This window comes from Miscanthus floridulus, chromosome 7, assembly GCF_019320115.1.
Source record: "Miscanthus floridulus cultivar M001 chromosome 7, ASM1932011v1, whole genome shotgun sequence".
Taxonomy (NCBI): domain Eukaryota; kingdom Viridiplantae; phylum Streptophyta; class Magnoliopsida; order Poales; family Poaceae; genus Miscanthus; species Miscanthus floridulus.
In genome coordinates, this window is record NC_089586.1 from 74,472,512 (window position 1) to 74,487,252 (window position 14,741).

The following is a 14,741-nucleotide window of genomic DNA, read 5'->3' on the forward strand; positions in this document are numbered from 1 at the left end:
GAGCAAACGGGAGAGATGAGGTCGTCGACGCACTATTTCTAGGCGGTGGCGCCATGGCTGGGGTCTCGGCTCCTCGCCAGAACGGCGACTCTGGAATCGGTTGCTCCAACGGAAGACTTGGGGAAGTAGAGAAGAAAACGGCGAGCTCACCTAGCTGCCTCACGCGGACGAGACTGGGTCCGTGGCGGCGGCGACTCCACAGGGCGACGGCAACAACAGCGCTAGGGTTTGGCTCGACGGTGGCGCTGCGAACTCAAGGCGAAGCGGCTTCGGCAACGTGAGGGGAGGCGGCACGGTGGGGCTGCTATTTAAGGCTGGGAGGCATCGTGGAGCGCAAGGCAAGGAGAGCGGCGTGGACTCCCGACAGTGTCTGGCGCTGCGACGAGAGGAAGACGAACTGCACTTACGAGCGGGGCCAGCCTGACAGTCACAGCAAGAGAGGGAAAACGCGGGCGGCTGCGCGGTTTTGGCCTGCTGGGCTGCGGCCTGGTTGGGCGGCCTATGGCGGAGAGGGGGAAATGGGTCACGCGGAAAGAAGAAGAAAGCAGGCCATGGGGTGAGGCCGGCGCCAAGGAGAGAGGGAAGGGAAAGCTCCGCGCGGAATTAACGTATAGTCTATGACATATGGGACTACATATACACCTTTAAAGACAGTATCTTTCATAGAGATATCCTATGTTATTTGTGGCTGAATTTTCTAAGTGCCACGTAATCACTAGGTGCCACATAGGCTATCTATCTGCTGACAACTTATGTAGAGTAATACAACATATTCGCTTGTTGGTTTCAGTCAGAACTTATCAGCTAGGACCGGTCCTGAGTTTATTTGGACCTAGAACGAAACTAAAAGTTTAGGCCTTTTTATATAAACATGATAATATTACTAGTACTACTCATTGCTAGTATATACACACATATATGAAATGTTACTAATAAGCGGTTAACTGAATGCAAAAACAATATTCATGTGAAATAATTTGTATATACATATTAAATTACCTCAAATCTCTAACATTCCTCGATGCGAAGTCATCGATGATGGTGTCAATATCAATCTCATCCAACAATCGCTTCTCAATGCATAATATTGTCAATTCAATTAACATCTCTTGTAATATTGTAGATCTCAAATAGTTCAACGATTTTAAATTTGAGGAGCTTTTTTTGATTGATTCCATAGTCACTGGCATAGTAAACAAGATGCGATAAGCAATAATGGAAGTACTAGGATAACAATCACCTTATGTAACAAACTCAAAAATCTTCAAAGCTGTCATTTGTCTATCTGGCAAAGCGGATTGCATAACCCTTAGCTCATAAATTAGATCATTTAAATTAATGTCAGATGAGCTATTTAGAGAAACAATTATTAATTACAGTTTTATAAAATAGGGAATTGAACAGATAAGAGATCACGATCATGTACCTGATTATTGCTAGCTTGCTGCTGCCTGCGGCCTGCCTGATGGTGATAGAATTGGACGAGACAAGAGATCACATCACGTCTTCGGACTGCGGTGCGCAGCTGCACGGAGGTGCCGGCGAGCGGCGACTCGCTGGGCAGGCCCCTGTCGTCGCTAGGACGCTCGACGCTGGCTCGCGGAGAAAGGAAGCGTAGAAATCGCGGAACTCCAACTTCGAACTCCAAGAAGAGGAAAGGAAGCCGCAGCGTCGCGACTCACGCGGTGAATGCGTGATCACCGATGTTTGCCGTATGTTTGGGTTTGTGCCGAGTACTGGTACTACATGTATACCTGGGGAAGGGCCCATTGGCTCAGTGGACCTGAGACGGCTGTCCCTCCCGCCCCGCCTCAGGGCCGGGCCTGTTATCCCCAACAGTGTTTTTTTTCTCACAATAAACCAATATTAGCTGGGCTTATAAGCCCAAAAACTAACCAGCGAAATGGCCGATAGTTTAGTATTGTGTATATGTCACTTGTCACATACAGCATCTGTCCATAGCCTCCTATTTTCCGATAGTGCCGCCGCTGCTGTATTACCAAGCCGTCATCGTGGTCAGCGCTCTATCAGCAGATGCCACACCTCCTCCCCCTCTCCCCTCCCCCAGACGCGTGCTCCACCCCAAGTCGCCAATCTCCCTACCCCCGAGCTGTGCCGTGTCACCAAACGCCTACCACCGTCCTTTTGACCCAATGGCCAATGCCAGTCCTGATCGCATATTCGCGTCACTTCACTGCACAAGCCTCAGCAGCGGACGGACGGACGGCGCCAAACGCATCATGTGGCAGTCCTACAGAAGAAGAGGCTACAGGTCATGGGGAGACGGGCCCCGCGTCTTGCTTGTTGCCACAAGCCCACAATCCGAGCCCTGCCTACAAGCACCATTTTCCTTCCCGCGGAGTTTCAAATCCGGTGATTGATACCATAGGACGGTAGGAGTATTACCGTTTGATTCGTTGGCCCTGATTGCACGCCGACGAGACAGCGGCCTATAATCACCCTGTTCGCTTGATTATAGTCATAGTGTTTTTCTCTCATGATAAAACAACATCAGTCGGCTTATAAGCCACATAAACGATCAAGCGAACAGGGTGAATAGCACTAGCTTACATGTGTCAAAGCGAGGGCGCAAGCAATGCCGCGCCAGAGTAATGCCGTGCCGGACCGCCGTGTCGGACTATGGACCAAGCAGCCAAGTGAATCAGCGACGCCGGCGCGGCACGCCTCACACGTGGCGCCGCACGAGTCGAAGGCTCTCCTGTCCAGCGAAGAATATAAAAGCTATCAGCCGCCAGTGACGCCCAATGCCCGGGCCTTGCTTTGCTTGTGTACACTGTATAAATGAGCTCGCTCCGGCAATCTGTCCCGCCGCCTTCCTCCTCTTGTTCAGCCTCCAGCGATCGAGGTGAAGGTAACAGGCCGTGAGCCGCCCTGTTGTCTGCCCAAAGGTCAAAGATGCCCTCTCTTGCGCCGCCGCCTGCGGCTGATCATAAGGCCTGGCCGAGGAAGCAGAGACACGCAGAGAAGGCCGCGGGGGCGCTGGCACCGCGGGAGCCGCTCGTGCAGCGGAGGGCGTCGTTCCACGGGCGCGGCACGCACGAGCATCAGCCGCAGCAGCGAGACCACCTGCTGCAGAGACAGAGGCCCCGGACGCATCCGGACCTGCTGGCCGGCGTCAGGGAGCGGGGATTCCGGCGAGCGGGCGTCCACGGCGGCAACGCTACTGCCGCCGCCGCTGTCCCGTGGGGCAGGAGGGCGGCGCCGAGCAAGGCGCTGGTGACCGTCGCCGTGCAGCGGAGCATGTGGCCGCTGCACGTGATGGCGGGCGCCGAGTGGCGCGTCGCGGACCTGGTCGCCGCCGCGGTGGAGCTCTACGTCAGGGAAGGACGGCGCCCGCTGCTGCCGTCCGCTGACCCCTCCGTGTTCGGGCTCCATTACTCCCAATTCAGCTTGGAAAGTACGTGACGCTGACGCCTGTCCCTCTGCTGCGCTCCTCGTGCCCGTGCTACAGCTACTCTCTCCATTGACAATGGCTGTTTTGCAAACAAACAGGCTTGGACCCGGCGGAGAAGCTCATGGAGCTAGGGAGCAGGAGCTTCTTCCTCTGCCCCAGGGCTACTGCGGCAGTTGCGGCTCCCTCTACGCGCCCAGCAACCGAAGCCAGCAAGGCCACGCCCACCTCTGCCGACAGGCCAAACATGCTACCACCATGGCTCGGCTTCATGCACTTCTGGCCATTGTTGTAGCTTGCTTGGTATTGGTAGTCTTAGGCCTCTTTCGCACGGCTTATGCCGGCTTCGGCTTCATCTATTTTGCACAAATTGAGGCACTGTAGCGTGAAGCCGTTTTGTAAGCCAGGATTAAAATGAACTAGAAGCCGAAAAAATCCAGTTTTTCTGACTTCACCGGCTTTGGCTTCACCGGTGAAACCGTTTTGGATAAACAGTGTCAAAGGCACCTTAGTCTCTTAGATCGCCAGCGGCACTTGTTTCACGATCTCCCTACCTAGATTCTAGATTCATAGATAGATTATACATACATTTGTACTTGGCCACCTTGCCAAAACTATTTACTTCCTGCAAATGTTTTTTTTTTTAAGCAACGGTATGAGCTCTGTCTTTCAATTAAGGTAAGAAAATGATGTGTACAAGCAAGGGAAGAGGGAAAATGTTTAGTTTATCTGTTTTCAAAATCCAAACAAGTATTTCAATTTTAAGATGATGCATTCGATTGATCCCAGTCGGCCAAGTTGGAATAGCCTCTTGCACCAGTATTGGCGTTGCAAACCAAGTGGGAGAATGATTGAGGTTGTATAGATTATCTTCGTACGCGCACACGTCATCTTCCAAGTTTCTTTCGGTTGCTGTCTCAGTCTCACTCAGTGAAGCGTCTTGGACTCTTGGCAGCCATTATATATGCACAGTTTAGAAAAGAAACTTTTCTTCTGCCGATTGCTGACTCAAATTTTGGTCATGATATAAAAATCATGCGTACAACAACAGCTAAACGCCCGAAGATGGAAGATATTTGGGCGGTGCAATTTCCGACCCTCGTTTTACCTTCCAACTTCTGGCTTTGAGAAAAAAGAACACCGGCCATCTTGTTTTAGCCATGGATGCAATGTGCAAGCATGCCGACCATCAGATGCTCAACAGCCCTTTTGTCGTCTCAAGAGAAAAGCATCTTCAGTTCTTCTATACGTGCAGTGCGGACTTCTTGGTCAGTCAAAGCTCCAGAAATCAATCGCTGCTTTCGAGCCTGCACGGCCTCCATGCGTTCTTCGACGGTGCCCTGGACAGCCATATCATATCATGATCAATACTGAAAGATAACAGGAGAATCGGGGCATCAGAATGTCAAAGAGTCTGCCTCGTATTATATTCTGATAATAGCCCCATGAAAATATGAATTGTGATTGTGACGAGATTTGATGGGAAAAAGATACCTTCACAATGAATCTTCTGATAGAAACAGTCTTCGTTTGACCAATTCGATGGATGCGCATGACAGCTTGCTCTTCCACAGCAGGATTCCACCAAGGGTCCTTAAGCAAACATCTCATAAGACACTCAAACAAGTGGAAGATAGCTAAAAGTTAATTGTTAGCATAAAAAGGATGTTAACGGTACTATGTATTACTGTTACACTAATACATCTTGTTAGCATGGTGCAAGAGGCTATTCCAACACAAGTTTTTTTGTTTGGAAACGTTGAAAAGAAGTTCAATGGGGCATACCATGACAAATGCATTAGAAGCAGCAGTAAGATTGATTCCAACACCGCCAGCCTTCAGAGACATAAGCAGAACCTGCATAGGTCAAGTGCAATGAAGGTCCTAACATTTCCAACACATCAGATCTCGCAAAAATGATAACACTAATCTAGAATGGAGTCTTGGTCTAAGAAACAGAAGAAATACCAAAATGCCTTTGTCCTCTGAGAACTCCTTGATAACTTTCTCCCTTTGCTGAAGATTCAATGTCCCATCCAGCCTAGCAAATGAGAAATTATTCCTGCCATGCAAAAACTCAAAAAATTAGTTGGTAAGATCAGCTTCGTCAAAACAATGAAGGAAGAAGACCTGACAAAAAAAGTAAACATGTAAACCAGAAGGTCTAGTATCGTGGGGGCAGGAGGTTCTTGGCAGAAATGATATGTATTTTAGATCTTACGGGTGGCAGCATGAAAAAAAAAACATGATATGCAAGTGATTCACATAAACTGAACACTACTTACCTAGAAAGTGGAATTTGCAACAGATCTAAAAATGAAGTCCACTGGCTAAACACGATACTCTTGGCACCTGAACTGCGAAGAACCTCCAACTCCTGCAGGAGAGCAGATATCTTGGAAGATTCAACCCAATTTTTTTCAACGTCAATTTGAAAGCGGTTATCAGTAGGTGCAGTTATAAGGTCCTGCTTGCTCATTGACTTTCTGCAATAATATAATCAAAGTGAAGGACATGACAAGTTGACATGGAAGAATTCTTTAAGAAAACGTAATGTACCAGAGAGACAGAAGAAGATTGAAACGTAAAATACCTACAGACAGGGCAAAGGCCTGCTGTTGCACTCCGCCAACTAGATAAGAGACACTCTCGGCATAAACGGTGGGCACAGGGAGTTAATACTGCATCCTCAAAGGCTTCCAGGCAAATAGGGCACTCCCCTTCACCCTTTTGCAATTCTTGGACAACCTCTTCGATATAAGCTCTAGAGGGAATGCAAGAAGAATCACCATTAACAGCACCATTACCACCACGCAGAAAACGCTTTGCAAGCTTGTTTAGGTCTGCAAACTCTTGCGTATCCCCACGACTGGAAACCAAAAAAAGCTCCATCATCAATAGGTAATTGACGACAAAATACAAGAAATATCGATGTTCAATTTTTAAAAGCTATTGCTATTCATGTAAGATATGAGCCCAAATTTCAAGTACCATAACAGGCTACTATCATGCATAGCATTGCATGGAAACAAACCTCATAACAAGGAATGGATGATCACAGCATTGTCTTAGGCGTAAAAGTAACTCCAAAATTGAAGCATAGTTGTGCAGAACCCTTCCTTGCTCAACAAATTGATCAAATTTTACCTATAACCAACACGAGGCAATTAATTTGTTTCACTGAAAGAACATGCTTATCAGTAGAAGCACATTACCTTAGATCTTCGAAATAGAGCTTCATAGAAATCCTTCTCGGCCTCAGATAAAACACAGTATTTTACTTCAATATTTGCAGGGGGTAAATTAAGGATTGGCCTGCACGAAAGCATGCATGTAAGTTATGTGCCAACAAAACGATATGAAGAGGAGTGGTTTAATAGAGTGCAGGCTTTTCAAATAAAATGTACACAGCCTGGTTGTATTCCTTCTGAGCAATTTAATAAAGCATATCTACCCCACAAAAAGGAGGGGAAAAGACAAAATGCATTATAACCAAAGTTGAACATACCTGCCCTCCTTGTCTGTGCTGTTTTTAGTCCTTCTCAGCATTATTGGCTTCAAAATGGACTGCAATAGCTTTAAGCCCCTTTCATCACCTTCTTCATATGGTTTCTGTACAAGTTTATTCCACCTAAACAGAAGGTGAAAAATAAAAGTTATAGATACAATAGTAATATTCAATTACATTGCACAAGGAATACAGTCAGCATAACAAATTAACATTCTTGATACGAACAAAATAAGGGTAAATTTCATCAGCAGTCCTTGAACTTGTCCCGTGTTCCCATCCAAGTCCCGGTAATACTCTCAAAATGAATTTTTGGCACTCTAAACTTGCTAACTGTACCACATGAGGTCCAAATCATCGGAACTTGACTAAACCGCATGTGTGGCATGTTGACTGTGCAATGGCATGCCCCTTCAGTGGTCCTTAAACTTGTCCCGCATTCTCATCCCGGTAATCTCAAAATGCACTTTTGGCACCCTAAATTCGCTTAATAGTATCACATGAAATCCAATTCTTGTGTTAAACTGTCCGTGTGTCATGTTGACTATGCAATAATGCAATGACGTGGCCATGACATGTCCCATGTGAGGCCGACGTGTCACTCTTGTCTCCTTTATTATCCTCTCTTCCCACCGACAATGGCTCCTGGCCACACTGAGATTTGGCAATGTTGAGGTATGCCTGTACCAGTGATGATGGCCTCGATGTCGCTACTCCTTAATAGTATGCCTGGTCAGCTCGCTGAAGGGAAGAAGGCTAGATAAAGAGGATAGGGGAGATGGAGTTGACAGTGTGCACCAGATGTGAGCCACGTCGGCGTAAGATCAGCATGCCACAGAGCGTTTAACACAAGTTCTACAGACTGACTTCATGTGGTATAATTAGCTTTAGGGTGGAAAATTGTATTTTGAGAGCACCGGGACCTAAATGAGAATGCGGGACAAGTTCATGGACTGCTAATGAAATTTTCTCATCGGCATCGTCGCACAGTAAAAAAATAAAAATAAAAACTCGACCCCTGGGGTAAGGCCTCCCCCAAGGCATTGGAGGAAAGGTAGAAGATTCTCTTCTGTAGGGTCGAGAAAAGGTCACGAACCCTGGCTATGCAGGACATGCTACTAACAGCGAGGACACACCTGACGGTCACATATCACGCCGGAAACGTTAGTGGACCAAGTATTTCACTGAAAATAGCATAAGGAGTGGCCTTTTTTGGTGAGAACAGGGAGTTGAACTCCCAACCTGTAGGTTGCACTTCTGCTTCCCTGCGCTAGGCGCACATACTCGCATTGTCGCACAGTCAGCATGCCATGTGGGCAGTTGAACACAAATGTTGAAGATTTGGACCTCATGTTGTGCAATTAGCAAGCTTAGGATGTCAAAAATGCATTTTTGAGAGTACTGGGACCGATGAGAACGCTAACAAGTTCAAGGATCGCTGATGAAATTTACTCAAAATTATCAAGATTGGCGGAACAAAAGTGAATTGTATTTTTGATAGTTTTCATTTTCAAGAAAAACAACAGTGCGGTTTGCATCTTGCAGCAATATCATCCTTGTAACTAACAGAAAAGTTTGTCAAGCCTCATCAAACAGAAGATTTGGGTGCAGCCACTACGAAATAGTGTCAGAGAGAGGGGGTGGCTGGCAGGGGCCTTGACTGCCCCCATGTTTCTTGTTACAACACTGAAATCTGACACGTAATGCAGTAAGAAAATTCCTAATTGGATCCTCTTTATGATTTATCTCTTTCTGTTTGGCACCCTTAATATAATTGTTTGGCACCCTTAATATAATTGTTCTAATTCTCTGCCACTGCTATGAAACAAATTAATCATCTACACAACCTAAAATGCTCTCGTATCTGTACAATAAACAGAAAATGGTAAATAATGTAACAAACCATTATGAATTTCAAAAGTCCAATTAATTTGTTTTTTTCTCGAACACGAGTCCAATTAATTTAGAGCTGTCAAGTTCAACAAGAACAGTCAATGAACAGCAATAAAAAAACACACTTACAAAGCCCAGTTCCTCCATGGTTCAACTTTCAAAAACCGGAAAAGGCTGTACAAATCCTCCAAGTTGTTCTGTCAGTAAAGTAAACTTCATAAATTTGAATGCATAAGCACCTAGTATGCAAATACATGCGTGAAAATAAGAGTAAAATGTCTGATCCATTATCCTGCATTAGGAATAAATATGATATATTCAGGGAGTTCTAACAAAGACCGATAGATCTACACATATTCTCACCTGAATTGGTGTACCAGTGAGACACCAGCGCCGATCTGCAGTCAAAGCAGCCGCAGCCAGGGATATCAAACTTTTAGAAGATTTTATCATGTGTGCTTCGTCAAGCACAACTCTGAACCAATGTACAGAGTACAAAGCCCCATTTTCCGTTGAACCCTACCCAAGCAGATATCAAAAGTTTAGTCAAGAATAAGTATGCATAATTCAAACTGAATATTAATAGCAATAGCCCCAGCAAGTTCCTCATCATTGCATGCACACTTTGGTCAACGTAGCTATCTTCTTTATGCATGTATGAACCAAATTTAAGCAAGACATATTTTAACAATAAGATTGCATAAGTATGACATTGAAGGATCAAATGCAGAGACATGGTGGGAAGGACGAAAGACAAGCAAAAGGTAATGTATTATCTGTATTATTTTGATAAAAAAATGGACACAAGTAAAAAGTATAAGATGTCAAATCAAATGGCCGAGTAAAAGTATGCAAATGACCGGTCAATTGCATGGTCTGGTGCTATCTAGGTTATCTTAACCAACGAAAATGTTTACAAAAGCTTGAGCATAATAAGAGTAAATTGAAAGAGCTATGAGATCTCAGAGCTTACATCCATTGAAAATTCTGATGACACGACACCATATGTAGTCAGGACAATATCACTCTGACCAATGATGCTCGCGTCTTTTGGCCTGTTTTGTCCGTAGTGAACATATATATTCACAGTGCCTGGCTTAGTATGAGCTTCAATCTCCGCCTGTTATTCATAATATCAACTCTAGTGTTCAGAAAAGTAGTTGCAGGAAACGTTTACAGATGAAATTGGTAAAGCAAAGCATATTATGTTGACTTCTTATCTTTTACTTCTCTGCAGCAAATGAGCACACATATAATGTAGCATAGGCAATGGTGTGGTGGTGCCACAATTAGAACTATACCTTCCACTGACTAATTAGTGTCATTGGACAGATAATTAGATTGCTTCCTCCAATAAGTGGGGCCTTAGGTTTCTTGTGTTTGCTAAAAGAGAAAGGACTAGCAAGCTTCTTCACAGCATCATGCGATTCACCCAACCCACTAGCTTCTCTAGGGATCTGAGCAGCATTCTGAGTTGTGATGCACCCTTTGCTAGAATCAGAAAGAAGAAGAGCTATCGTCATAATAGTCTTCCCCAGTCCCATTGCATCTGCCAGAATCTTAATTTTTACTCAGTCAGTTAATAGAATTGATCGCGAATTTCAACCAGAAACAATAGCCATCAATAAAAATGCTAAACATAAAGAAGTACAATATTAAGAATATCCTTACCCCTCCTCTAGAAAGTTGTAATGTACTAGGAAATTCAGTTGTAGCATCGCCTGAAAACACGTTCAAGTACAAAACTAGCTCCCTCCTGAAATAAATGCAATAAAATGTGAAATGTAATGTTCAACTATTTGCTACAATGGTTATTAAAAACAGCTCATACAACACATACATACTTGTCCTCAAGTTTGTATGCTTCCCAACAAGGGTGAAGGGTTGTAGCGGCATCCTGGGAAGAACTACCTTTCTCAAGCTGCAGCATCCAATGAAGTGCCTGCTTTTGATAAGAGCGTAGATCACTCAACAGAGAATCAGGGGGAGCCATTTCCTACAAAATATAAATTCAGAGCACACTGAGGTCAGGATAATATCAACTGGTTGCTGCAACTCTGCATAGTAATGTGCTGTTGAATTACCTCTAGTGCAGATCTGTCTGAGATCCCAATTATATCATCCAAATCTGAATCTGAAACAGTTTCTTCACCATGATCGTCTTCATTTCCATCAGAAGACAACCTCAATCTCTCGGATGTCAACTTTGTGGCAGCCGCTCCTATACTGCTCTGTTCAGTCAGATAAAACATAAAAGGCCAATATTTATTATTTTGATATAGCAGTGTAATGAATGAAGTACTAAACTATTACCTTTGTTTCAATTGGTCGCTTCCTGGAATAAAGATCTTCTGGAGTAAAAGCGGCCTGTTTTGAATTTATGTCGGACCAAAAAAAATCAGACCATACTAAAATGCTGATTCCAGAGAAAGAGCAATACACATAACTTAAATGGACTTGTTTCTTTTAATGTCATTTTATACCTTTATTCACATTCTAAAATCATATGATGCACGTTGTTGGGGTAAAATATATCAACAGTTTTCATACTTCTTAAGTTTTTTACTTCAGTATTCATCAATGACTGTTTAGAAAATATTTATCAGCGATGATTTCAGGATACCAAAGAGCTCCTAATTGCAATTGTACAAACTTTGGCAATGCATATTATTTACACATTCACCTATACCAAGAGCTTTGAATTGATGGACTTTTGCAGTGCATTTGCACTAGACAATAAACGAACAGGAGATGATAAGAGCACACAGCTCACCTTTATAAAAGGAGCAAACCCTATCAATTTGAAAAGTGCAGGTAGGGGGTGAAATGTGGAGTCATCTGGAGCAACCCGAGCTGCCTTGGGCGCCGATTGCTTTTGATCGTGAAACATTGAGCTGTTGATATATATACTACAAAGTACAAGACCTCAGTGAAGGTGGTGTAGTCAAGCAACAAAGATGTTAAATTGCATATAAACTGGACTTAGTTTCAGTCACGGTTCATATACCTCACTGACAAGAGGATAGTGTCCATAATGGTAAGCACCTCGGGAGCTGATTTGCACGAGCCCTTGACTTTTAACTTGTTCTCCTTGAGAAGGGGAAGGAGGCACCTTGCCCACTCATTGGGGATGCGACCCACCTAAACAGCAACAAACTGTTCATACAATGGCCTGATGCAGTGTCGAGAATTGGGGTGGACAGCAGTGATGAAGTAATGTACCTCCCCGTGGCTCGGGGTGGAGAAGCGCATGATCTCGGAGGAGCAGGAAGCTAGGGCGGGACGGCCGGGACGGCTCTTGCCCGCGGCGGCTGTGGCGTTGGGGAAGGTGAAGGTGACCGCGTCCCCTGAGGCAATTCGCCTGCCCTTGCAGGTGGACAGCCCCGCCATCTCGGCGCTCCCCACCAGCCACCAGTGCTCCCCGCCGCCACCGTTGGTTGTGGGTGCGGCGGGCTTAGATTTCTCTGCCGTGGGCATGGGCCGGGTAGGGGCTTTGCTTGGTAGGGTTGAGTCGACGAGAGCTTTAGCGGGTTTCCCCGGCGGAGGGGAGGGCGAGGGAGAGGGAGACAGCGACGGCGTCGGCGTCGGCGGGAGAGGTGGCGCAGCCATGTGGTTTAAGTCGAGGAGGATGTTAATGGCCTTGGTGGGGTCGTCGCCGGCCATGTGGAGAGCACGGATGATGTCCATCTCCGGCGTGCCCTCGCCGAGCACCGCGCGCACCATGGCCACCTGCTCCTCCCGCTCCTTCCCCATCTCCCTCGAGAGACGGCGCCGGCGGCTCTTCTCGCACCCAGCCCGCGAAATTTTCCCCCAAACTCCTGCCTCGCGCCGCCGACTATTAGATTTCGCGGGAAGATGGAGGGCTGGACCGATTTGCCCTCGCCACACTCCTTCGATCATTTTTTCTACCAGCTACTGTTGCTACGGAATAACTAACAATTTATACTTAAAAACACACGGATCGTACGATAAGATAACAATACTATTAAATTAAATACCAACGTTAAAGTAACATTTAATCCAAAAAATAAAGTTTATGAATTTAACACAGTCACGGAGTGCGCGACATCGTAGACTCACAGACTCTAGAGTTTTCAGAGATCAGATCGAATCCAACCTAGAGCCTCGTAACTCTGTATCTTTTTCTGGACGGGCTTCACTTCGGATGCGCTGGTAGTAATATCAACGATCTCCAGTCGATGGATCAAGTCGTATGAATCCCCATACAATGGCTCAGATATGTAGATTTTGTTCTCCTTGTACTTGGATATACTTGTTCCACTGAAGCTTTCATTAAAATGTTTAGACACGAACAGTGTCTGATCACCGATGTCCCTCACCCTGGACCACTCCGACGTATGGTCGTGAAGGTTACACTTGTAGATCGCGCTGCTATAGGTGAAGCTCTGTGTCTCGTGGAATGTGCTCACCATAGCACCCACAATGTGTAGCTCACCGTTTGATTCCATATAGCTGCGGTGGCAGAGCCCCGCAGGTGGCGACAGCGATGGCAGCAACGTCGCGGTTGGAATAGCGTCGGTGGCGTTGCTACTGTAGACGGAGATTTCTCCAGTGCAGTCAATCACCAAGAACTTGTCTTGGCAGTGGACGATAGACCCCACGGAGAACTCCAATTTGGTGTCGAGCAGCGTCCATGCGCTGTCGACTCCAATCCGGAAGAACGCGACATCCGTGGAGCACCCAAGCATGGCCATGGCCACGCACTTGCGGCCGACGGCGTCAGGCGACGCCGAGAGCACGATCTCACAGAAGAACACGTCCCTTATGTCTTCTAGCTTGATGGCTCTGCCTACGGCATCCGCGTCTCCGTAGCCGTTGGTGGGATGGAGGACCCACCGGCCATGGACCCTAGACACGCATTCCGATGAGGACGCCGCCGCGACGTGTTCACCTACTGGCGGGAGCTCAACACGGGGGGCACGGGCACCGATGAATGGATTCAGCAGTGTCACGGACGCCGCCTCGTCCATGAGCACCAGCCACCCACATGAGGAGCCGCACGCCACCTTGTTGCGCACGTCGGACAGCATCTTGGACAAGCCCTTCTTCTCTAGGACGCAGTAGAAGCCGACGCGGTCCGAGTCGGGGTCGAACGGGAGCAGCAGGAGTGACTCGAAGGTCGCGAACAGGACAGCGTCACGCCATGGGGAGCAAGCGGATCGGAAGGATGCCACGTCGTGGCCTGACGCAAGACGCTGCCCGATGGACTCAAGAAGATCCTCTGGCAGGCCAGATCTCCAGTCAGGGAGAGGTAGAGACCTTTTCTTGAGATTGGGAGGCTGAGCCATGGAAGACAGATGACATCAACTATGGTTCACGCAAGAAATAGCAAGCGAGGGTGACGGAACACGTGAGTGTGAAACCAAATGAAAAGAGGAAAAAGTTATCCCTTTTGCAAATGCAGAGAGGGGAAGTAATTAAATGTAGCAGATTTGGCAAGGTTCTCAGAAATATAATGATGTTCCTTTTATCTTAATTCTCTTTCCTTCTGTGTTAATTCTTTTTTCTTTTGCTCGTTGCCATATATGCTGGTGCATGCAAACATGCAATGTGTATATGGATAGTACAATAATTTTCTACTTCCTATTTTGTCGTGATTCCTCTATCACATAACAGGCAATATTCAATCAAGGAGATGTCATAAGATCATAGGCGTGGGCAGACGGACGAACCAAAACAAATATCACACAAAAAAAATGTCCACACTTTGTTCTTTATAGTGGTAGGAGATTGTCTTGTCCCTGGCCTGTGGGGACTGGGGTTGTAACGTCCCGCCTCTCCGAGGCCGGGCCCGCTTACATCTGATAGCTTCTCTAGGATATAGACTGCCCTCACAGACCAACACAGGTCTTCTCTGCGCACTTTGTCCTCACTCGTGTGCACCCGGGAAGAACTTTCTGGTCGGTC

General features: G+C 46.3%; 3 protein-coding genes across 4 annotated transcripts; 1 reads left to right on the plus strand and 2 right to left on the minus strand.

Moving 5' to 3' along the window:
• Nucleotides 1-2,755: 2,755 nt before the first annotated feature.
• On the plus strand, nt 2,756-4,044 carry LOC136467097 (uncharacterized). The gene is made up of 2 exons (XM_066465645.1): nt 2,756-3,418; nt 3,514-4,044. The coding sequence occupies exons 1-2, from the start codon at nt 2,917-2,919 to the stop codon at nt 3,705-3,707; spliced, it is 696 nt and encodes a 231-aa protein (XP_066321742.1). The 5' UTR covers nt 2,756-2,916; the 3' UTR covers nt 3,708-4,044.
• Nucleotides 4,045-4,384: 340 nt separating this feature from the next.
• On the minus strand, nt 4,385-12,678 carry LOC136467095 (DNA repair protein RAD5A-like). Of its 2 annotated transcripts, none has more exons than XM_066465643.1 (20): nt 12,036-12,678; nt 11,821-11,954; nt 11,587-11,722; nt 11,127-11,180; nt 10,898-11,044; nt 10,658-10,809; nt 10,485-10,569; nt 10,115-10,372; nt 9,787-9,933; nt 9,177-9,332; nt 8,943-9,010; nt 6,921-7,043; nt 6,628-6,727; nt 6,447-6,559; nt 6,006-6,281; nt 5,698-5,898; nt 5,381-5,474; nt 5,198-5,269; nt 4,907-5,029; nt 4,385-4,752 (listed from the first exon to the last, which is right to left on the minus strand). In XM_066465643.1, the coding sequence occupies exons 1-20, from the start codon at nt 12,564-12,566 to the stop codon at nt 4,630-4,632; spliced, it is 3,093 nt and encodes a 1,030-aa protein (XP_066321740.1). In that variant the 5' UTR covers nt 12,567-12,678; the 3' UTR covers nt 4,385-4,629. The 2 variants fall into 2 exon arrangements, with proteins under 2 accessions (XP_066321740.1, XP_066321741.1); XM_066465644.1 differs by having other exon boundaries at nt 4,907-5,005; nt 12,036-12,676.
• Nucleotides 12,679-12,907: 229 nt separating this feature from the next.
• Nucleotides 12,908-14,122, minus strand: LOC136465662 (F-box protein SKIP23-like). Its single transcript, XM_066464309.1, has one exon. It carries the CDS (start codon nt 14,120-14,122, stop codon nt 12,908-12,910), a length of 1,215 nt encoding a protein of 404 aa, XP_066320406.1.
• Between the last annotated feature and the right edge of the window lie 619 nt (nt 14,123-14,741).

What these genes read in the sequence shown, in the direction of transcription:
- LOC136467097 (XM_066465645.1), top strand. Translation starts at nt 2,917, where the DNA reads ATGCCCTCTCTTGCGCCGCCGCCTGCGGCTGATCATAAGGCCTGGCCG. An exon ending in CTCCCAATTCAGCTTGGAAA is followed by an intron (nt 3,419 to 3,513) that starts GTACGTGACGCT and finishes GCAAACAAACAG; the next exon opens with GCTTGGACCCGGCGGAGAAG.
- LOC136467095 (XM_066465643.1), bottom strand. Translation starts at nt 12,566, where the DNA reads ATGGGGAAGGAGCGGGAGGAGCAGGTGGCCATGGTGCGCGCGGTGCTC. An exon ending in TACAACTTTCTAGAGGAGGG is followed by an intron (nt 10,373 to 10,484) that starts GTAAGGATATTC and finishes GTAAAAATTAAG; the next exon opens with ATTCTGGCAGATGCAATGGG. An exon ending in CTTCTAATGCATTTGTCATG is followed by an intron (nt 5,030 to 5,197) that starts GTATGCCCCATT and finishes CACTTGTTTGAG; the next exon opens with TGTCTTATGAGATGTTTGCT.
- LOC136465662 (XM_066464309.1), bottom strand. Translation starts at nt 14,122, where the DNA reads ATGGCTCAGCCTCCCAATCTCAAGAAAAGGTCTCTACCTCTCCCTGAC.